This window comes from Vombatus ursinus, unplaced genomic scaffold (assembly GCF_900497805.2).
Source record: "Vombatus ursinus unplaced genomic scaffold, bare-nosed wombat genome assembly UNPS02006779.1, whole genome shotgun sequence".
Classification (NCBI taxonomy): Eukaryota; Metazoa; Chordata; class Mammalia; order Diprotodontia; family Vombatidae; genus Vombatus; species Vombatus ursinus.
The window spans coordinates 20,111,069-20,136,194 of NW_020946557.1; the positions used below are offsets into that span (position 1 = coordinate 20,111,069).

Sequence of the window (25,126 nt, forward strand, 5' to 3'; positions counted from 1 at the left end):
ACACACACACACACACACACACACACACACACACACACACACACACATAAACACACACACATATATACAGAGAGAGAGAGAAATTTAAATCAAATATGTTAGATCAGGTAATTAGATGTTTATATGTAGATATGTATATGACATACATACATATATCATATAGCTATATAATTTCTATCTATAGCTGATCTGTGTGTATTAGAGACTAGGTCTCTCTACCTAGCTTGAGCAGGAAGTATAGAAGCCTCTCATTGACAGGATTCTAGGATTCTACTGCTGATTGGCCAGCAAGTTTTGATGTGAGCTGGTTTGCCCCTCCTTTGGTAGCCTGCTGGCCTCCTGATCCAGGGGCTCACCCTATTGGTGTTGAACTATGGCAGACATCTAATAGGCTTTAGTCTCACTGCAGATTAGAACTTGAACTAAAATGATCCAATAGCTTTAACCTCCCCACTAGCAGAGTTTATACAGAAATACCGCCATGGCCAGCTTGAATGCTTCTTAAATTTAAAAAGCTGTGTATTTATCTAATAACACTGGGTTCATGTTGACAAATAGAAAACTGACTAAGCCACATTCACTGCAGTACATACTTGCAATACAAGAATTTTCCAAAAGCAATGACATTCCGTAGAGTAAAGAACAGATTAACTTCAATTTTGAGCTGAGAACAGTACATACCATAGGTGCTAGATAAATGTATATTGAGTGGAAATGAAATGCTTTGAGATTAAAGTGTGTAATCGGGTTTGACTACATTAAGCCTCTTAGATATTATTAATATATTTGTTTCAAGAACAAGACTGTAATTTCCAGATAGAATTTTGTGAAGTCTGTGATAGCCCAACTGGTCGTGGCAAATAAGGTTAATAAAATAATTAACTAGGATTAACAAACACTGTTCAGATCCAGAGAAAGTGAAAGTCAAACCAAGCAGATTACACTATGCCATCCATTACTACTCAGTTTTGGCATTGTCTCAAATACTTTTCTATAAACAAATAAAACCCCAATAAACACAAATTCATAAAAATGAATTGTTAATGGTGAAGAGGTTCAGCTGGTGCTGCTTTAACCTTTCAAATGAAAAACATTTTTCAAAGCTAACAGCCAAGGGAAGTTAAAACAGTAGGAGTTCGGGGCTTTTTTTTGGGTTATTATTTTTTTAATCAGCATAATCAATTATGAAGTATCCCCAGGTGTAACACGGCTTAAAGCTTCACCCCAAACCCCGCTTATGCTGAGAATAGTTCATAATAACTGATAATCACAACAGTAGCAGTTTAGAAAGCTCAGGAATCTTCCATTTATAGTACATCCTATTTTTATTCTCCTGTAGTTTAAACTTTTAAAACATAAATGCACCTAGAGTGCTGAGTGTTGCTTTTGAAAAGTTAGAGAAAAACCAAATAGAAGAAATATAATATTTTTTAAAAATATGCCTCATACTTCAGTTTTTAAAGTTTTTTCCCCCTTTTAAAGCCAACCTAAATAGCTGCCTGCAAATTTTTAATTAACATTTTTCCTTAATCTAATGTTCTAATGAACTTCACACATGACATTTTCAGGGAATGCACTTTCAAAGTATACTGCAATTTTGTGAGGAGAGAGATAAATTAAAAATCACTAGATCAAAGGAAATGCTTTGCACCATGGCTAGCAGCATCAAGGCAAAGCGAACAGTCTGTCACAACAGTGAGATTCAATTCAATCTACAAGGAGACCATGAATGATGACATGACCTCTGGGACAGGCAACATAATTTGGCACATTAATAATAAATTCATGAAGGCAAAGAAGCCCACAGTAAACAGCTGAGACACCAACACTAAACTTCATAAGAACTGTTCATCCATCTGTCAGTGGAAAACTTGGGGAGAAGTTAACTAAAGGCATCCAGGGCTGTTTTGCTTCACTGTATTGACACAAATTATGTAACACATAGAGGCTGATAGGCCATGACAACCCCTCTGTGTGTTTTGTGGCATTTGTTGATACTATTGTAGGCAGGGCTTTGTTTTCCAAAGGAGTGTCTGTTGTTTCTCTTTTTGTCAAATCAAGCACGTTTAGTAGTTTAATTAAAGGAGAAAAAGACTTCTCCATTTATGCTGTCAGTCTTACAGAGAGCGGCTACAGAGAGGATAGAAACCCCAATCAATGAGGAAATGTCTAATCAGAGAACTGAACTTACGATGTTCAGTCAACACAGATTCTGCTAACAACTTTAAAAGGGCAATGGGCACATCAGGAATATGTAAGGGCATTTTAAAGTCAGTTCATAGCATTCCATATTTTAAGAACAGGAAGGCAACAGCAGTTAAAATGGGATGTGTCTTTTCCATCCATTCTCTCAAGTTTCAATGTTCAGCAAATGAGGTTCACTTCATAAAGTTCCATGTATTGTTCTAGGCCCCACTGGTCATCCTGCATTTAGTTCAGGGCTGTTACTCAGATGGACATGTAGAGGAGAAAACAAGCTGCTTCCAGAAGTTGGCCTAATTCGTCTAGGGAATTTGGAGTGAAGAGAATGCTTCATACAACTTGCAACTAGGCTGTGGAAGTGACTAAGCTGGAGGACAAACTACATAAAAGCAGTTTGGCAGTTCTAAGAGAGAGGCTATTCTGCAGTTTTCTCCCTTTGAAGGGAGGATCATCTTGAGAAGGCTGCCAATTTCTGTGTATACCTGTGGTTTGGCTAAATGTAGCATGAAGTTGGTAAATGGCTGTCACCATGGCAACAAATAGGTTTCCATGGGACATCATTATATATCTCCACATCATCTCTTCCTTTCAACAGAGAGCCAGAAGTTTGACTTATTACTTTGAGGTCGTGTGCTAATATGACTTTAATAATTCCCTTCGGTATTATTTCAATTAATTTAGGCAAATAGAGGAAACTCCTGAAAATGATTATATTACAGAGTTGGTGGGGGAGGGGACTGAAGATTCATGAAGACCAGTGATATAGAGGGCAGCTGCAAGAAGAGGGCATAATGGTGTCTTTAAAATATAATCATCATAAATGGTTTTCACAATATATGCATAACCACCTTCTGCCCAAGACCCCCATAACAGGCTTTTTTTTCTCTGAGCCAACTCATATTATTGATTTTTATGACTTGTAGAATAAAAAATGATACCAAAACCTTCATATAAAAGTTCTAGCCTTGTAATAGGAAAAAAAAGGTATCCAATAAACTAAATATAAATTCTACCTTAGGGTTCTGGTGGGAAATCATTCTAGTATGGCTTGTCTGATTTATGGATGTCCCCAGAATTCTTTTTTGTGAAATCATATCTTTTTTATTATATGGCTGATAATTTATTCTTCCTCTATGTATGGAAGGTGGAAATAATTTGGTACAGTGACTTAATCAGATTGCCATCATCCATTGATCTTTAAACAATAGATTATGATTTAAGTTTTCCACCATCTATTCCCACCCCCAAAAAAGAACATTAAGAAGGATCTTGCATTGTATATTGAAAATGCAGCTCACGTGGGAACAGACAAAAATAGTCTCATATGATAAAATTATGTCAGAAATTTGCATTTTTTGGTAAAATCTTATATTACAAAAAGGGAGTAGTATGTTTTAAGTTGTTGCCATGACAAATGCATGTAGCAATAACTGCATAATAAAAAACAGTAAAAGCAAACTCTAAAGAACTAAGCTTAAAATTAATAATATAGTTAATGGTATTTCAATTTACATATGAATTTCCTGGAGTGGGAGGTGAAATAGGAAAGTCATAGCTTTGCCTAATTTAGAACCTGCTTTAAAAACCCATAAGAACTCATTTTTATTAGTAACATATTCATACTTAGGTATCCAGAAATTTAGTGTAATATGCATAAAACAGTATCAATATGTTATTTGGGATGTGTGAAAGATGTGCATTTGGAGGAGAGGGGTAAAAGAACACAGGATGCAATAAAAATGGGTCATATAACGGCTAGTATGGTGATCAACCAAAGAAGCATAAAACTCATAACTGGCTATAAAATTACAGATTCTAAGTATTTTTTTTCTTTCCAATAAAGACTACATGACACATTTGTAAAGCAATACTGCCAAGAACTTAAAAAAAAAAAATGCCTACTGGGACTTAGGTAATTCAGTGTCTACTTTGGGTGTTGATAGAACTCAAGCAGATCTAGATAAAAGCCCAGTTAGAAGCAGATTAGTTGCATTCATGTATTTGTATTCGTTATTTGAAGCTCTAATTCTGTAAAACAAGATCATTAGTTCCAGGCTAGTGAAAATATGCAGTGCGAATTCTAATAATGCAACCACTAGGGGGCAGCAGAGAGAAGATTCATTCTTACTAATCTCAGGACCTCAATTGTATTTATAAACCTCACAAGGCTTTTCTCCAGCTCCCCAGCCTCATCTTCCCTCATCTTCTGATTGTTAAATAACTATCTCTTTTTCTTCACACAGGAGAATTTTCAAAGCAATTAGTTCTAAATATATCATGAGTGTGGTAGATAATGAAAATATTTTCATTGCTGCAACAATCAGGAATTAGCTCAAATAATAAAGATGAATCAGTTCATTTGAAACTGGTTGAACTGCATTTACTTTTACCATCTCCCTGGGGTTTCATTGTTCAAATTTCAGTAATAGCTTGATAGATTTTCTTTTGGACATCAAAAGCTATAAGAAACTTTGATCAATGTTTACACTCTCACAATACAGAGCAATGGACCTGCCCAACCAGGATAGGCCAACTGGAGTAATCTATACATTTTTTTACTTTGGCTTATCTGCAGAAGAAGCCTTGGCCAAAATGACAAGTTCACTACTACAAGCGATATAGAAACAGCTGGGCATGAAATCTGCACTCACTTCTGACATCCACCAAAAAGATTCATAAAATCTTGAACAAAGTTTTTGATTCCTTTTTAGGCTACTTCTGAATTCTTTCTCTTGAAATTTTACCTTAGTCCTGAAATTCACAGTTTGGATGTACCAGTGCCCATATGGTCTCTCCCTCTGATTGCAAAGATCCTCTTAGATCCTCCATTTAAGGAGAGTGTACAGGTCAGACAAGATATCATTCCCTTCTAGACTACACTCTAGACTTTCTTAACAATAATCCTGTGTGGTATATCACCCCCACCCTGTCATCACAACTTTTCAGCTTCTTTTTTGATATGTTGTCTTTTCCTAATAAAATGTGAGCTCTATGAAGGTCGGGACTGTCTATGTTTCTACTTTGTATTTGTACTCCCAGGGACTAGTCTGACCACAAAGTAAGCACTTAATGCATGACTGTTTAAAAAATAAAAAGATGTCTGATGAGGACAAAGTATCAATTCCTACAGACCTTTATATTACCTGTTTGGTTTAATCTTATTAATTTTTATCTTTTTTCCAGGCAATCAAGAATTCTGTGGATCTTGTTTTTTGACACTGAACATATTCGCTGTCTCTCCCACCCAGCTTTAAATCACTTGAAAAAGTGATAAAGATGCTAACTATGCCTTCAGCCAATACTGAACACTATAGATCAAAACAAGTGTAATGCTGGATCACAAATTTGTTGTTTTTTGAAACATTTTTATAACTCTTTCAATGATTGTTTTCTTTTGCAGTCCTATGTATTTTATTTGATGCATTTAAAAACATTATTCTGAGAAAGGGTATATTGGTTTGATCAGAGTAACAATGGGATTCAATCCACTAATCAACAATCTTTTAATCCAATTAAGTAAACAGTTAAGAATTCACCTACCTATACTATTATCTATTTTACTTTTATCTCTAATTTGTTACCCCCTTTTTTTTTTTACAGTTCTCTTACCAATTTTTGGTCAACTTTAATTTTCTAGTCTAAAAATTATTCTGATAGGAAGCAAGTAGAGAAAAACAGATTCTGGGTGGTTTTATTTTCTGTCACCTATTAATACTATACCATCCAACCCTGCAGTTGTGGGTGTAGGGGACTACTAAGGAAGAAATCCTGAAAACACAATCATGAAATTAGGAAAGATGAAAAGGAAAAAGTATACAAAAAAAAACTATTTGGCAGCATAGGAGGTTTACCAATAAGCTTCAATTTTCATGAGGCAAATATGTAATTGGCTCTTCATCCTGTTACAGCTTTAGACCACAGTCTCATGCCAAATTTTGTCTGATCATCTGCAATCCACTCTGTAAGAAGTTTCCCAGTATCCCAGCAATTCCTTCATGTTGATCAGAATTAGGTCCAGAGTAGAAATTTATCTACTTGCTTAAGGTTGAAATTGTCCGTAAGGGAAGTCAAGAATTTCTCATCCCCTCTACTAACCGTGCAAGAAGACTCCAAGTACATGTCAAAATATGTTCAAGTTTCCATCACACTCTATCTTCTAGAGGTTTGAGAGCACTGCTATGCTTTTCACAGATAGAACATTCAAAAGCCAATACAGACTTCAAAAATTATCTAGTTCAAGATGGGGAAACTAGTAGGAAAGTCAAAAAGTTAGTTTGTGACAAATCCAAGACAAGCATCCAGACCTCCTGACTCCCAGCCCAGCTTAGGCAGAAGAATTCAAAGTGAACATACTTTCTGTCCATTCTTTATGTGCTTCCATGCTATATATTCTTTTATTTCTTTTGTATGCAAAAAAAAAGGTAAACATCTCACAGTTCCAATGTTATGACTGGGTAAAATTATATGAGATTCTTCTTTTTAATTAATAGTTCATGAATTTGTCAGAATATCTCATATGCTTCCTGTGCACATGAAAATGCTCTTTATAATTTACAATGCCTCATTAGCTGGATTTATTTACTGTTACTCTCCCTCAAAATTAAAAGAAGGAGGGAAGGCTCAGTCCCATTGTATCTCATTCTTTTCTCAAAGAGTATAAGTTGGAGGTCTTTTGGATGGAAGAGCAGGGGAGGGAAGGTATTTGGTATTTCCTTCCTCTCTGTTACTAGGATTCACCTAAACTCCAACATGGTTAAGGTAGGTCTTCAAGGATAACAAGAGTTAAAAAGCTAGAATCAGTCATATGGTTATTTCATCCTCTAATCACATACTATTCATCAGATCAAATGATGAAGACTGACCAAAAGGAAAAAAAAATCTAAGCCTGAAGTAGCAAACAGTAGGATGAATAGTAGATTTTGGGTCTGAAGACTTGTGTTTGAGCTCCAAATCTACTGTACAACCTGGGGCAAGTCATTTCATATCTTGGGGTTTTAGTGTCTTTCTCTGTTAAACAAGTGAGAATGGCCTAGAGCAGAGATTTTCAAACACATGGCCCAATGCAGCTGGCAACACTTCTTAGTGCAACCCGAACCAGAATAAAATGTAATTAGGAAATATTTAACAAAATAAATTAAAATATAATAGAATGCATTAATATGTTAAGGTGGGGTTTTCTGAGTAAAAAATGTCACCCCCAGGGTTCCTAATGTATGGTTTAGTGGCTCCTGTTTCTATTTGACTTTGATACTACTGTTCTCAAGAATCTCTCCCTATAAATTTACGATATTTTGATCTGTACATAGACAGACATATCACCACTGTACGTGGACAGGACTCATGAAAGGCATAATAGATAAGAGTACTGGACCTAAAGTTGAGAAGATCTGGGTTCATATCCCAGCCTTGACCCTTCCTGGTTGTATGATCCTTGGTTATCCGCTTAGCCTATATGAGCCTACTTCTTAAATTCTAAAATAGAGGTAATTACATGTATATTAGCTACTTCTGATTCCCAAGTGAGATACTTTATTTAATGGAATTTATAAACTTTAAAGAGTTTAAAGGTTTGAAGCTAGTTTAAGTTTATATTTCATGCTGCTTGACCTGCATACTATAATTGCTTGTTACAGCTCTGCCTCCTGGAGCTGATGCTGAATGGACCCCAACCTAGTATTAAGATCTATTTAAAGCAGTAAAAGACTTTTAGCACGCCAAGATGTTATGTTTAAAAATATATATATTTGTAGGCTTCAATATCACATACCAAGATGTGTTATATTTGGTATGTACATGGATATGCTTAAATATTTATTACTATTTGCTAGTTAATAATAATAATAATAATAATAACAACAGTAAGCATCTATATAGTGATTACTACATGGCAGGCACTGTGCTAAGTGTTTTACAATTATTATTTCATTTGAACCTCATAGCAACTTTGCAAGTTAGGTGCTATTATTATTCTCATTTTACAGATGAGGAAACTGATGCAAACAGAAGTTAAATGACTTACCAAGGGTTACACAGCTAGTAAATGTCTAAGGACAGATTTGAACTCAGGTCTTCCAGATTCCAGGCCCAACAAATATACAAACTAGCTAAAGGGCAGTATGACTCAGTTAGTTAAAATTCTTCACTTAATGCTTTTTAGTAAGATTTATATTAAGCTTATCAAAGGATGATAAGAAATAGCTCTATTTACATTTGATGATGCCCTTCCTTCCCTATTATCAAGTGATGAAAGCCTTTCTCCTTATTGGACCTAAATGTCAAAGATACTTTAAACTGAGATCTGAGAATGTCATAATGTTGTTTTCCTTTGCTGGAAAAACCTGAAGCCACTAATACTGGGTTTATAAATTGTAAAAATGTAATGAACACATTAATACTTTACCAAATACTTTGACATACAGACCATAATAGTTAAAACTATTAAATGTTTTTTTAATTGCTTGATAAAATCCTTAATCAAAGCCTTATCTGTAACATGGTTCAAACATATAACTGCATTTCAAATGGCATTTGGTAGCTTATTTGGAGAGAATTAATCATTCTCATTAAAGATAACAGTATTCATTTTAATCTTATAAATAGAATTTAGCAAGTTTTCAGTCAAGTTTAGTCTAAGTCAAACTAAGGGTAATGTGAAATTATTAAATATTTCCCTTTTTTTGTAACAAAGTATGAACATACCATCTTCATCAGTTTGAATAATTGTCTCCTCGCTTTCCTTCCTCCCCTCAGGATTGGTTAGGATCATCTTGAGGCTGACATTTGTGTAAGGTGGCAGATGGCTCACAACATGCTGGGGCGCTTTGGGGTCCATGTCCAAGCAGTCAGCCTTGCTCTCATTGTGACCACGGAAGTAATGGTAGCAAATAGTGACATTAAAAGTGTGGCAACGTGTGATGTTGTAGCCTAAAGACTCCCAGTCTACTGCGATGTGTCTTGCTCGGATTTCAGCGATTTTTAATGTTTTCGGTGTTCTCATTGGTTCTGTAAAGCAAAAGAAAAATTCAGGTAATTCTATAAGCATTACCACCACAAATGCAAACTTCAAAATGATTTAGAATCCTTTCATTTAGTCTCCCATCTTGGATTACAGATAGTCCAAATCTGTTTTTCTTTATGGGAAAGTTTCAAGTCAGTGACTATGATTTACCCATTGTATAAAGAAAATGGTAATTAAAGCATCAGAATCCAAACTATTTAATACCATAATAAAAAATGATACAAAAGTAGACACAATGCTACTACAGCTGTCATTGCTAACTTTTCGCTTCTCTTTTCTTCTGTTATTATTAATTGAGTAAATTACCTAATATATCATAATGGAAAAGAGTCAACATGTTCTTTACTATAATTTATCATGCCACTAAACTACATAGTATACTAATTATACTAATTGTGGTACTCAGCTACCACTTATGAAAATGACGCAGATATTAATTAACATTTATTATTTCAGTAATGATGTTGTTCATCAAAGCAGGAAAGCTGAGAAAAATGACAAGAAAACATTTGGATGTTCACACTGTCATCCCTTTCCTTTGGTCCCCTTCCAACTCATTCCTAGGAGGAGCTCAGGGTTGATCATTAGAGCACTGTCACCCATATCGAACTATTATGTGAATTTCCACTCATCTGGAAAGTGCCAGTAGAACAGTGGGCAGTCCCAGGGATGCTATCAATTCATCACTACTTTCCCACTGTGTTCAGCCCTAACTGCAGAAAAAGTTTAATAGTTTAACTTAATTAAAATATGGATACATTGGAAGCCATGACCACGATTATGCATATACATGAACGAAATCAACATAACAGCATAACCTTAATGTATTTGTTCTTCAAAGAGAGCAGAATGAAATCCTAGGTTGAACCTTAACTTACCACTTTCATTTCAATGTTGATAGACTCTTGGAGTTAAATTAAAATGAATGAAGAAACCCCCTTCTCCATCTGAAAAAGTTATTCTGGGCCTATGTTTAGAAACTTACATTTTTGAAATTGAAATCTCAATTCTACAAAGATAATCAGCAGGGTGCACAGATGGTAAGTCCAATTTGGAATTCCAGTTCAATGTATTTAATATGCAACTTGAAAGATGCTGATGGTCATTTAATTTAAAATAACAAAGTATTTTTAAAAATACCCACCAATATAACTCTTGTACTATCTGATGCTTTTGTTTTAATGCTGCTATTTCATCTTGTGAGAATTAACAGGACACAGTCTCTCCCTTTGAGTTCTAGAATTCCATTAGCAGTTGAGGCACAGAAAGGCAGAACAAAAGATTCCTCCCCCCCTTCAACTCAGCTAAGGTTTTCTAAGCATCTATTATATGCACAGTTCTGGGCTAGGACTCAATCCAGAGAAAGGGAGAGCTTGCAACTAGGTAGATATCGTAAATAAGTGTTGGTTCCCACAACTTATGCAAGTGCACAGCATGAGTATAAACCAAGAACTACACTATAGGAGACTACACACAATGAGACAAACGAAGTAACATTTTGTAGAATCAAAAGATATGTTACCTTAGTGTGGAAAAAAACAATATATCAAAACCTATGCATTCAACAAAAATGGCAATAATTCAATTCTGAAAATAGAAATGCCATGCATAGTGCTCTGTATAGAACAGAATCATATAATGATAGAAGTTTATAATACTAATATATTATTAATGAAATAATAATAGCATTTATATAGCATTTACTATGTGTCAGGCAGTACGCTAAGCACTTTACAAATATTATTTCATTTAATCCACACAAAAACCCCAGGACATCAGTGCTATTATTACCCCATTTTACAGCTGAGGAAATTGAGGGAAAGAGAGGTTGAGTGACTTGTCCAAGGTCACCCAGCTAGTAAGTGTCTGTGGCTGGATTTGCTCTCAATTCATCCTTACTCTAGGCCTAGTCCTCTGTGTACTGGACCACCTAGTTGCCTATATTTTAGACAAGGAAGATAACACAAAAAACAAATTCTTATTAATAGCTGATTTTATTTTGATTTTGCTAAAGATGTGCATTTGAGGGATAAGAGTTGGTGAGTGATTATACAGGGATTTATATTTACTTTAAAACATGTTTAAAAACAAGTAGTTTTACTGTTTTGTAAATAAATTTTATTAGTTCCTTTTATTTTTACAATTACTTTCATATAAATGGCATATGGAATATATAAATTTTATTTGTATACATACCATCCTCCCTTCCCCCGACACACACACACACACACACACACACACACACACACATACACACACTCACAGACACCACACTCAAACACTGAATCTTTCCTTTCAAACAAAGAAAAATGGTTAAATAGAAACAAACAATAAATATACATGTAACATTCTGTCTTCATAGTCAGGTGGAAGGAGAACATATTCTTTCTCCTTTTTTATTCTTACTTAGGAGCTCTACTTCCATGTAGAGATCTTTTATTAGCATGGGAATAGGCATTGTGTATATTGTTCTTCTGCCTCTGCTTAGTTTACTTTGCATCAGTTCATGCAAACTTATCCTTATTTCTTTAAATTCCTCATATCCATTATTTTTATAGCATGATAATATTCCATTACATTCATTTACCACAATTTGTTTATCCATTCTCCAAAGAGCAGCTATGTTGTTTCTAGTTCTTTGATACCACAAAAAGTGCCACTATCAATATTTTCACATATTTTGGTAGCATCATTTCTATCTAATTTTATTTCTATTTAATTTTCTGAGGCATATACCTAGTAGTAGGATCACTAGGTTAACTGGGGCGGGGGAGCGGGAGGAGAGAAAGACAGTCATTTTCTTCCATAATTCTAATTGTTATCCAGAACAAATAAACTAAAGTCACCGCTCTATCAACTTCTTATTAATGTGCTTGTCTTGCCATATTTATATATGTAACATGTTATTATATATAATAATTACATATTTTACGTGATACTTGGTACCACATCTATTTTTAAAGTCTACAATGCATATACCTCACAATAGAGAAAGCAAGGAAAAATGAATTATTTCCAATTTATATTTGAGAAAATTAAGGCTCAAAAATACTAACTTGTTCAGGTCACAAAGTTAGCAAGACTAAGAGTTTGACTAAAACAACAAGTTCTTTCCAATATACCATTTTCGAACATGAGGTGGCTTGCCACTCGTTAGTAATGCTATACAAGAGATTTCTCGTACATACAGATTGGACTAGATGGCAGCTGAAGTACCTTCCTATTCACAAAATTCTGTAATTCTGTTTAGCAACCAAAACAACCCACTGTGATCTATAATGTAGAAATGACTAGAGAAATCTATACTATGCTTAAATTGTTCAGAATAAAGCTGTGGAAATTCTCAATATTATTTAGACTAAGAGGACAAAGTTGAGAGGAGGGAATACTAGTTCAGAAAAAAGAGATGGGGCAAATTTACCATTGAAATTATTTTAAAGCTTTATTTAGGTGTTTGTAGCCTAGAGCTCTTACACCTGCTTCAGTACAACCCCTTAAAATAATTGGCACTGTCCCTTTGAAAAGTGAACAGCCAATTCATTTCTCTCTCTTGTTCTCTCTGGTCCAAGTTATGTATTCATTTTCCTAGTCATGTCTTCATCACTCCAGTTATAATCTTCTTTGCATACTAATTCAGTTTTGAAAGCAAAGCTGGACATGAAACATATTGCATGAGACCTTTCTGCACAGACAAAACGTGTATTCCTAAGTATCAACAAGAGACATATACTATCTAGTTACACAAAAAATGAAGAGAGAGGAAACATTGAGTGAAGATTTTGATTTAGTGTAAAAAGTGTTAGTCTTAATCTGAACTCACAATGAATTGTATATAATTATTTCAATTAAGGTCTTTTTATATATGGAGAGATATTGTCATAAATATTGTCAGTCAATGACAAAAGGCTTATTGTATGCTAAGCACTGGGGATACAAAGAGAAAAATAAGGAGCATACTCTCAGGAAGATCATATTCTGATTCAATAGACAACATGGAAATGGTACATGTAAGATGTATGTATGTATTATGCATACATGTGCATATATATAGTAGATGGAAGGTAATCTGAATGCCTGTTCTAGCAGGCAGTGGGGTTAGAGGGGAGACCAAGAAATGATTCCTGCAGATGGTGGGATTTAAGCTGAATCTTAAAAGAAACAAGGGCAGCTAGGAGTTGGAAATGAGAAGGGAGAACATTCCAAGTGCATGGGATATGTCAGTGAAAAGCACAGAGAAGGGAGAGGGGATGCTGTGTATAATGAATAGTAAGTACATCAGTAAAGCAGTATTTGCTGTTTGTCAACTTGGCATTTGTCTGCTTGGAAGTATTTGTAGTTAGGATAAAGAGTAGGGCCTGGAGTTAGGAAGATTCATCTTTGTGAGTTCAAATCTGGTCTCTGATATGAACTAGCTGTGTGACCCTGGGCAAGTCACTTAACCCTTTCTGCCTTAGTTATTCATTTGTAAAATGAGCTGGGGAAGGAAATGGCAAAGCCCTCCAATATCTTTGCCAAGAAAGCCCAAAATAAGGTCACAAAGAGTTGGTTGTAAATGAAATGACTGAACAACAACAAAGCTGTATTGGGGAGAGTGTAAACATAAGTATAAGAAGACGGCAAAAACAGGAAAGGACTTTAGATGTCAGAAAACTTCATATTTGTTCCTAAAGTTAAGAGGAATATACTGAAGTCTATTTAAGTGGTGGGATGAGGGTGACATGGTTAGATTTGTGCTTTTAGAAGATCATTTAGGCAATTATGTGAAGGATGAACTAGAGGGGAATAGATTTGAGAAATAAAGACCAATTAGAAGGCTACTACAATACCCCAGGTAAGAGGTGATTAAGGCCTCTATTTGAGGGACAACTGTTTGAGTGGAGGGAAGGGGACATGTATAAGGGTTAGGCTGTGAAGTTGGAAAAGACAAGATTTAACATGAGATTGTATATGTGGTTTGGGTACAAGGGAGAAGCTGAGAATATCAGCAAAGTTATGAGCTACAATAATAGGGAAGGTGGTATTGCCCAGGATAGTAATATTCATTTTTTAAAAACAACTGCCAAAGCAATAACAAAAATCCTTTATTTGTTAATTTAAAAAAAAACTTGAGAAATAGAGAATTGTAGAAAGGTGATAAAATAGGGCAGGAAACAACCTGGCTCTCAAAAATTCCCCCACAAATAACTTAAAATAATGCCTTAGAGTAAATTTTAGAGCAGCCAAAATAATTAAAACTTAGAATAGAGCAGTCATGCAGACTAAAACAATATGGGAGGACACTGAAAAAGATGTGATTTCTCAGGGCAGTGGTCTGGCCTGGTTGAAGTGCAGGTCAGATAACATCTAATCAATATACTAAAAGCCCTGGGCATAGCTATGTCTGGTCACCTTAGCTTCTGGAATGTCAGTCCCACACACAGTGTAGGGGTTGGGAAGGTGATCAGGGGAAGATTGTGTGGGCCCTCTGTTGGTTCTGGATCCAGGGACCAGGTGTGTTGACCAGATGGGGTCCCAGGTTATGGCTACAGGTGAGGAGGAGTGAGTAGTGAGTGTGGTCTCAGAGGCTAGGGCCTGCTGGTTATGCTTATTTGGAGGAAAGCTGAGTCCCTGATTTCAGTTCCAGGGAATAGGGATAAGCTGATATTTGCAGCCACATGAGGAACTGCAGGGAGCAAAAGTTTTCAATGGCAATGGTCCCAGCAGAGAGGAGTACCAGAGGTCACTCATAGACCAATACATGAGCACTGGGAGCAGTGACCATGCCTGGACTTGGATTATTGAACAATGGAAGAACCAAGAGCCATCAGAGAGAACTCAGAAAACACTAACATGAGAAATCTGAAGCCTAAGACATTATCTCCCACTCTGCAGAAGCAGAACCCAATTCTAACATAAAGTTAACAGCCAAGAAATAGGCCATTTTTAAGAATGAGTAAAAAACAGAGAAAGAACTTGAACATAGATAGCTACTATGCTGATAGAGAAGATTAAGGTTAAAATTCAAATGACAAAAGAGCTTCTTACAAAGATTCAAAGAAAAATGTAAAATGGTCACAAGCCCCAAAAGAGATTTTTGGAAGATTTAAAAAATAATTTAAAAGTCATACGAAAACAGTTGAAGAAAAATTGGGAAAAGAAATAAGAGAAATGTAAAAAAAAAGCAAGAAAATTATGAAAAGAAAGTCAACTAAGTGGAAAAAAGATCCAAAAATTTACTTAAAAAAATAACTCCTTAAAAATGAGAATTAGGCAAAGGGAAGCTAATGACTTCATAAAATTTGAGGAAATCATAAGACAAAATCAGAAGAATGAAAAAAAAGAGAAGATAATGTGGAACATTTCATTGAAAAAACAATAATAGACTTGGAAAATAAATTTTAAGTCAAATTTGCAAATTTTCAGATTACCTGAAAGTTATGATAAAAAAAACCTAAATACTATACTTCAAGAAATTATTAAGCAAAATTGCCCTGAAATTCTAGAACTAGAAAAATAAAATCCAGAGATCAACACGTGAAAGACATCCCAAAATGAAAACTCACAGCAACATTAAAGCTAAGTTTCAAAGCTTCTGGATAAAGGAGAAAATATTACAAGCAACTAGAAATAAACAATTTAAATACTATGGAACTAAAGTTAGGATAACACAAGATTTAGCAGTTTCTACATTAAAAAACCAAGGGGCATGGCATATAATATTCTGAAGAGCAAAGGAGATGAGATTGCAACCAAGAATAACCTACTCGTTAAAGCTGAGTGTAATCCTGAAAGGAAAAAAAATAGATATTCAATGAATTAAAGGATTTTCAGCTATTCTTGAGGAAAAGACCAGAACTAAACAGAAAATATGACTTAGAAGAATCAGAAGAAACATAAGAAGGTAAACATGAAAGACTAATTTATGAGGGATTTAATAAGGCTAAATTGTTTACTTCTTAGATGGGGAAATGATATTCATACTTCTTAAGAATGTTACCAGTACTAGGTAGTTTGAAAGAGTACACACATAGATATAAGGCTTGGGGTTGAGTTAATTATAATGGAATGACCTAAAAAAAAATAAATTGGGTAGGGAGAAATAAAATGGAGCAAATTATCTCATACAAAAGAGGTGTGAATGGAAGGTTACAGTAGAAGGGAGAATACAGTGCTGGGCTAGTAGTGTGGAAAACTTATTTTAATCAGGACTTGGTTAAAGTGGGAATAATATATACATTTAGGGTAGAAAAGTATTCTGAACTTACAGAGAAATTGGAGGGCAAGGAGAGCAAGGAGATAGGATAAGGAAGCAATAGGGAACAAGGAGAGAAAGAAAAGACAAACAAAAAAATTGCATGGAAGGAAATACAAAACTATAATTATAACTCTGAATATGAATAGGATTAAGTAAATCGTAAAATGGAAACAGCATAATGGATCAAAAAACGTAAGTCAACAATATGTTGTTTACAAGAAACATATTTAAAAAGGAGACACACAGAGTAAAAATAAAGGGCTGGAGTAGAATTTATTAAGCTTTAGTAGATGTAAAAAAAGCAGGAGTAGCAATCATGATCTCAGACAAAGTTAAAGCAAAAATATATTTAATTAAAAGAAATAAGCAGGGATACCATATTATGTTAAAGGGTACCATATAGGATGAAATAATGTCAGTACTAAAATATTTGCACCAAATGCTAAGGAATTCAAATTTTTGAAGGAAAAAGTAAATGACATACAGGTGGAAATAGATAGAAAAACTAAAATAGTGGCAGATTTCAACCTTGCCATCTTAAAACCAGATGAATCCAGCCAAAAAAAAATTAGAAATTAGTCAAGGAAATTAATATATCTTAGATAAGTTAGATGATCGACCTCTGGAGAGAAGTAAATGGGAATATAAAGGAATATACCTTTTTCACAGAGGTACATGACACCTTTACAAAAATTGACATATGAGGCCATAAAAATTTTATAGTTAAATGGAGAAAAGCAGAAATGTTAAATGCAACCTTTTAATTTAATAATGCAACAAAATCACATTTAAAAAGAGAGCAGGGAAACACAGATTAAAAATAAATTGGAGAATAAATAACCTAATCTTAAATAATGAGTAGGTTAAAGAACAATAGTCATAGAAACAATAATTTTATTTAAAAAAGTGATAAGACAACAAATCAAAAACTTATGGGACACAATAAAAGCAGTAATCAGAGGAAAACTGGTATCTCTAAATGCTTACATCAATCAAAGAGAGAAAGAGCAGATAAATGAATTTGGTATGCAATTAAAAAAAATTAAATCCCCAATTAAACATCAAACTGAAAATCCTGAAAATTATAAAGGTGAAATTAACAATACTGAATGTAAGAAAATCATTGAATTAATAAATAAAGAGGTTTTATGAAAAAAAATTACAAAATAGATAAACCATTGGTTAATATGATTAAAAAAAGAGAAACAAAATAACTAGTATAAAGATAAAAAAGGTGAATACAGCACTAATGAAGATGAAATTAAAGTAATCATTAGGATTTATTTTGTACAACTTTATGCCGATAAATTTACCAATTCAAGTGAAATGGAAGAACACTTACAAAAACATAAATTGCCAACCTTAATAGAAGATGAAATAGAATAACTAAATAAACCTGTTTTAGAAAAAATAAATGAACAGACCAAAGAGTTTCCTAAGAAAAAAAGCATCAGGAAGGAAGAGAATTTGGAAGCCAAAGTTTTAAAAATGAATGTTAAAGATTGTTTTTACATGTAACTGGGGAAAAATAAAATACTAAATAAAATCTAAGAAAAAAGAAAAAAAAAGAAAAAAGCATCAGGACTAGATGCATTTACAAGTAAATTCTACTAAACATTTGAAGATCGACTAATACCAATATTAGGTAAATTATTTGGAATAACATGCAAAGAAAGAGTCCTGCAAAAACTCTTTTTAAGAAACAAATATGATGCAAAGACCTAAGCCAAGAAGATCAAAAAACAGAGAAAGAAAATTATAGGCCCATTTCACTAATGAATATTGATGATGGGAGAATACAATATACTATAGAGATTACACATTATAACCAAGTGGGATTTATACTAGGAAAGCAGGGCTGGTGCAATGTAAGAAAAATTATTGACATAATTTATTACATCAATAAAAAACAACAAAAATCACATAAATATATCATTAGATGAAGAAAAAGATTTTGAAAATTATAAGAAGTATCTATCTAAAACTATCTGCAAGCATCATCTATAATAGGAAAAGCTAGAAGCCTTCCCAATAAGATCAGGAGTTGAAAAAGATCTTCATTATCACCAAAATTAATCAATATTGTACTAGAAATGTTAGCAATAGAAATAAAAGAAAAAATTGAGAGAATCAGAATGGAGAATGAGGTAATAAAATGATTCATTTTTTTCCAAATGACATGATAGAAGATTTGAAAAATCTTAGAGTTAATTAAAATGCTGGTTGAAACAATTAATAATTTTAGCAAAGTAGCAGGATATTAAAAAAACTCACACAAATTATCAGCATTTCTATATATCACCAACAAAGCACTATAATAAGAGAAAACCTACTTAAAATAACAGTAGACAATATAAAAATACCTTGGAGTATACTTGCCAAAACAAATCCAGGAACTATACGAACATATATAAAATTCTTTTTATGCAAATAAAGTCAGATTTAAATAATTGGAGAAATATTAATTGTTCATGGGTAGGCTAGGTCAATATAATAAAAATGACAATTTACCTAAATTAGTCTACTTATTCAGTGCCATTCCAATTAAATTACCAAAAATTTATTTTACTGAGCTGGAAAAAAATAACAAAATTCCTTTGGAACAACAAAAGGAAAAAAATGTTAAAAAAAAAAAAGTAAGAAAAGGAAGTCTAACAGTGCCAGACCTTAAACTGTATTAAAAGGTATTAATTATCTGAACAATCTGGTATTGTCTGATTGCCTTACAATCTCTGGGCTGAGAGTTCCCCAAACTGCTGCTGCTGCCACTCCTTCAGCTGCCATTAGTGCTCTCTCCAAGTGCGCTTTAGGCCTGGCATCCACCCAAGTGTTACCAACCTTTTCTGCTGACCCCCTAAATTTTGTTAGGCTATAAAAATGTCTCATGCTGACCTTTTGTGGCCTCTGCCACTCCAAAATTTGATTTGAGGTATTATTTTAAAGTTGTTTAGACAGGAATGTTGTGAGAGTTCAGCTGGGTTGTTCCTTCTAATCTGCCATCCTGTCTTTAAACATTCTCAGATATAAAAATATTCTTGTTTTAAAATAACATTTACCAAAACTAAACTAAACTAAACTATTTAGAGCTAAAATTGACTGAGTTTCAGCTGATGAAATATTTCAGAATCTTCTCAATGCACTACCCCCTCCCCAATATAACATACTTAAAATTGTTTTCCATTTATATTGGGGTATAAACTTTAAGGATAATATTAATATTTAACATTTAGACATCACTTTCAATTGGACAAAGCACATATATAGATATTATGTAATATATGACATGTTATATTGTGACTTGTTGGGTAGGGCTCACAAAGGCTAGTGTCTAAGGCAGGATTCAAATTTAGGTTTTCCTGAATCCAAGTCCAGTCCTTTACAATGCCACCTACCTGTAGGATTAGGAATTTGCTCGATAATCTCCTCTTTCTATTCCTAACATTTTGACTATCAAAAGCTTTCCCTTTTTCAACAATATTCAAAAAGTTTTTACTTTTCAAGAGACTATGCTCAGAACTCAGACTTTTTATAGTTTATATTTTATATACATATATAGTTTATTTATATATAAGTATGTAGTTTATACTTTATATACTCAAATTTGTATATAGTTTATATATATACATTTTGTATATAATATATATTTGTATTATATATAAAATAAATATATAAATGAACATAAATGTAAATATATTATATAATATAAATATTTGAATATAAATAAATGTATATGTACATATATATTTGTGTAGTATATATATAATTTGTATGTAGTATATACATATATATATAAAGTATATAGTTTATACTTTATATACTTGAATTTGTATATAGTTTTTCTTTTCTAATATTATTGTTTTAGTTAAGAGGCTCCCAAAGTGGATGACACCGACCCCTGGGGGGCACTGGAATGATCCAGGGGAGCAGTAGTTTAGGTACAATTGGGGGGTATTGAATAAAAATAAGGGGTCAGTGGAAGCATAAGGAAAGAAACGATGAGAAAATTTTGAAAAAACATTCATACATGTTTCATTTATTGTGTAACAGAGTTAAAGATGTAGTCATTATATCCAAATAAATATACAAAATGCAAGTTATAATTGATCAGCAGTCAAGTCCGCTCACAGGTCTTAACAAGCAAGTGTTGGCAGGTGAGCATGTCAAGCATTATTGGGAAGTCCAGCATGCATTGGCAGGAATATGTGCTTGTAATGACTTGTTTACACTATGATACTATATGGTTACACCATGCAATATTGCATCATCAAAATTTCAATGCAGGAAAAACCCCACAAATTTACAATAAATTACTAAATTTAAGATGTGTCATTTAAAAAAATAATAAAATAATTTTTGAAATAATGCAAATTTTAAAAAAATTAAAGTGTTAAAGAAAGTAAGTTTTTGGGGGGGCACTGAGTAATTTTTTTAAAAAGGGGCGGTAGACCAAATGGATTTGGGAACCACTGTTCTAGTTTATCAAAATATATAAGTAAAACATCACACAAAATAGGCTAAGTATATTAATTTCATTTTTTTTGTTGTTGTTCTGAGGAGAAAAGGTACTATAATACAATCAAGCAAAAAAGCAGCTTGGTTGAGTCAGGGAATGATATAATGTGCTCAGGGAAGGATGGTTTCTGGGCAAATGTTACGTGCTGATGGAGCTGTCTACCTGTTCACTCAGGAAAGGAATAAAGAAAGAACTTAAGAAGGTATCATAAAGAGATCAGTTTTGAAGAGTTGGGTTGAATCTGATAAATTGTTAACCTTCTTACATCCTGATCCTATACTGACTTGCTAGCCAGAATCTTTGATCTTACAGACAGTTTTCAAGTTCATCTCAGAGCCTTGGATTTAGACATTTTCAAGAATGGTGTTGGCTACCCTTGACTTATGCTTTATGCTTGTTTGGGTCATAATTGGCACTCATACTCTTTTCATAGTAAGGGACTGTCCTTCCCTTGAGTAATCAATGTGCATCAAAAATGGTTTGTCTGAATAGGAATACAAGTAAAGGAAGAGATGGTAGGAACAAGTAAAGGAAGAGATGGTAGGAGGATGACTTTTGCACTTCTTATATATAAAATGAATAAAGCAAAATGGTCAGGAGGATATGGTCTTATATATCAAATGAGAAAACATATAAAAGTGTTTTGTAAACCTTAAGGCACCATATAAATGCTGCTGCTGAAGTAGTGTCTCTTAAATCCAAACCTTCTAACTTCCCTTACTCTGTTGAGAGCTCTCCTCTCCTTCCAGTCATAAAGGATAACAAATAAAATTTCTAAGTAAACCTTGACTATTTACTCTTCCCTCACCCCTCAATATTCAATAAATTACCAAATTTTAACCATTCCACTTCTACATCACCCAAATCCCTCTTCTCACTACTACTGTATTTCAGGTGTTAATCCCCTCTTGAATAGAAAACTTCAAGCTGATTACACACCATAAGTCTCTGCTTACTCCAATCCATGCTTCCTACCAGCTGACAAACTGGCGTCCATAAAGTACAGAAATGACTATGTCACTCCTCTGTTCAAGGAGTTTCTGAGGTTCCCTGTTACCTCTAGGATAAAATACTACATCTAGCACTTAAAGCTCTGTCAGATGTATTTCACATTACTACAAATTATATATGTAGAGTTCAAAGAAAATAGCTTCCTTGTTGTTGTTCCCTTTAAATGACTCCCTCTCCTATCACAATGCCTTGACACAGGTGTCCCTATCCCTGGTATGCCCTCTCTGATGACTTCTGCATCTTTGAGTCAGATGGCCTTATGGCTCTGCCAGGGAATCTTCTGGGGTTAACTGTATTTCACAATTCACGAGTAAGAACCCAAACTTTCTTTTTGTTTTAGTGGGATACATCAAGTCACACAGGATGAACAGATATGGATTGACTATGATCTATGTCATAAATCTCATTGCAGTATCTTTTTCTTCAAAATTACTCTTCCTCCAAACTTCTCTAATCCTGCCAAGATCCTTCCAGGCACAAATATTCATAAATACATATCATCCTCAACTCCTCAATCTCACTCACCCCATATGCCCAAGAAGGAATATCATCATCTTTGACAACCTTTTCCTTCTTTACACTTACACAATAGTCACTGTGATTCAGTGGACTTCATCATCCCTCATCTGGACTATTGCAATAGCCTTCTAATTGGTCTCACTGACTCAAGTTACTTCCTCATTCCAAATCATCCTCAAAAGAGCTTCCAAAAAATTGATAAAATTGATATACCTACAGTTCAGGTTTTACCACATTTTTCTTATTTAATAAAGTTTAGGTGGCTAGGATCAAATATTTTCTCATTTTTATTTCGCTCTTTAAAAATCTGTATTAGTTTAAATTTACAATATATTGAATTATTAATACAATATAAAGAGTATTCTTTATAAACAAGTAACTGCATATATATTGGGGTATTTTTAAAAGTTGTGAGAGCAAAAGAAAATTTGAAGACAACTCTCAAGTTCCAGATCCATATTTTTAACTCTGTAGTGCAGGTATTAAAAAGAAGCAGTTGTGTATAAGGAACCATACTGGTCTCTGAGTTAGGAGGGAGCTAGAATCATATATCACTTTTTGCATTTATTAGCAGTGTGAACATGATGCCCTCTGATAACCAGTCTTATAACCTGTAAAATGGGGATAAACTTACTTGCAGTTACATAAGTCATAGTGTTTTTAATGAAATGAAATAATATCTGTAAAATTTGATATAAACATTAAAGTACTCTATAAATGTCTCATCACCTAAATCTCATCATCATGCTGTTTAACTCAGTTTTGGATTCTCAACATCTTCCTAATTCCTTAGCCTCCTCTCTGCTCAGATTGGAAGGCTGGAAGGCTGGGCACTAACTTCTTGCGAAAGTTTTCCTTGGGACAGTTAGGTGGCACCTGGCTGGGAGTCAGGAAAACCTGAGTTCAAATCTGATCTAAAACACTTACTAGTTTTATGACCCTAGGCAAGTCACTTAACCCTGTTTGCCTCAGCGTCCTCATCTGTAAAATGAACTGGAGAAAGAAAGGGCAAACCCTTCCAGTATCTGCCAGTAAACCCTAACTGGGGTCATGAAGAGTCAGACACAACTGAACAAGAGCAAAGATTTACTTTAGATCTCATAATCAATGCTATTTAACTCAGCTTTAGACACCCAAAAACCTCCCAACTTCCTCAGTCTCATTTCGCCTCCGATTGAAAACCTGGAGGGTCTAGCATTAAACTCCTCTCAAGGCTTTCCTTTATGAGTGGCTAGATCTGGATCCTTCCAGCTAACTCTCCATTTTATATCTGTAGTTCTATATGGTTAGAAACCAAAGGAACATAATGCCCCCCCTCCTCGCTCCCTACCCCTCCCCTCAATCCAAGTTTTCAAGCTTCCTTGTACTTGATGGGCTACATTGTAAATCGAGATTTATGATTTTAAAACATGTTAGAAGAGGTATGAGTTACACATATTGGATTTTGTCATCATTACAGAAAGCATAACTCATCCCCAAATTACTGACAAACAATAGAGGATCATGAAATGTGTTAAATATTTGGTTAAATTATCATTTTGAAAATGTTGGTCCATGAAGGATGAGACAAGTTAAGTGATTTGTCCAGAGTTAACAGAACTAGTCAGTGTGTAAACTGAGATTAAAAACCCAGATCTCCAATGTTTCTAAGTCAATCAAGCTATTTGTACTACACAGTGAGCTGGTATTTTCTAATTCAGATTTGAAACTCTGCTTTGAACCCATCACATGCTACTTAGTATTATATTAGTCTATGTATATCTGTATTTGCTTAATGCTCTACATATCCTTACTAGTAAAATTTAAGTTCCTTTAACAGACATGGCCATTTTTTGTCTTGTATTCCCAGGTCTTATGTATAGGGACATGCACATTTTTACATTTTTAATCTTGATCTATGAGGTTAACCCCAGGGGCAACTCCCCATGTAGAAACTCTCAACCCAACCCAGCAATGTATCTCTAATTTGTCTGAAAATCTGGGAGATTAAATAGCTTTTTTCCTGATCTCCCAATTAGAGTAGAACCGTGACAGGACTTGAACCCAATACTCCTGAATAAGAGGTCAACCCTATGCACAATGCTTCTCATAATAGCTGATGCTATGCCGAAGATGCTTAATTAGATTTGATACCGTCAATATGTAGGGAAGGTGTATGTATGTATGTATGTATGTATGTATGTATGTATGTGTTTGTGTGTATGTGTGTATTTTTCAGTCATTTTTCAGAAATGTCTGACTTTTTGTGAACGTATTTGAGATCTGTTAGGCAAAGACACTGGAGTGATTTTTCATTGCCTTCTCCTGCTCATTTTACAAATGAGGAAATAGGCAAACAGGGTGAAGTGACTTGCCCAGGGTCACAGAGCTAGTAAGTGTCTGAGGTCAGTTTTGAACTCAGGAAGGTAAGTCTTCTTGACCCCAGGGCTAGCACTCTATACACTGTGCCACATAGCTCTGTGTGTGCGTGTGTGTGTGTGTGTGTGTGTGTATACATATACAGATATAGGCATATATGTGTATATATGGATAGAGAGGTAGGTATATTATAGATAGACTGATAGAGATAGGTAGTTAGATAGATAGATAGATAGATAGATAGATAGATAGATAGATAGATAGATAGATA

The 25,126-nt window shown here is 34.2% G+C and overlaps 1 protein-coding gene across 2 annotated transcripts in view; it reads right to left on the bottom strand.

The window, feature by feature from the left end:
- PTPRK (protein tyrosine phosphatase, receptor type K) overlaps positions 1-25,126 on the bottom strand; it is a 723,664-nt gene that overhangs the window by 164,717 nt on the left and 533,821 nt on the right. For both annotated transcript variants that reach the window (XM_027848590.1, XM_027848589.1), the window contains exon 8: positions 8,902-9,204. In XM_027848590.1, the coding sequence (XP_027704391.1) occupies positions 8,902-9,204 (303 nt within the window). The remainder of the gene's footprint in view (positions 1-8,901; positions 9,205-25,126) is intronic.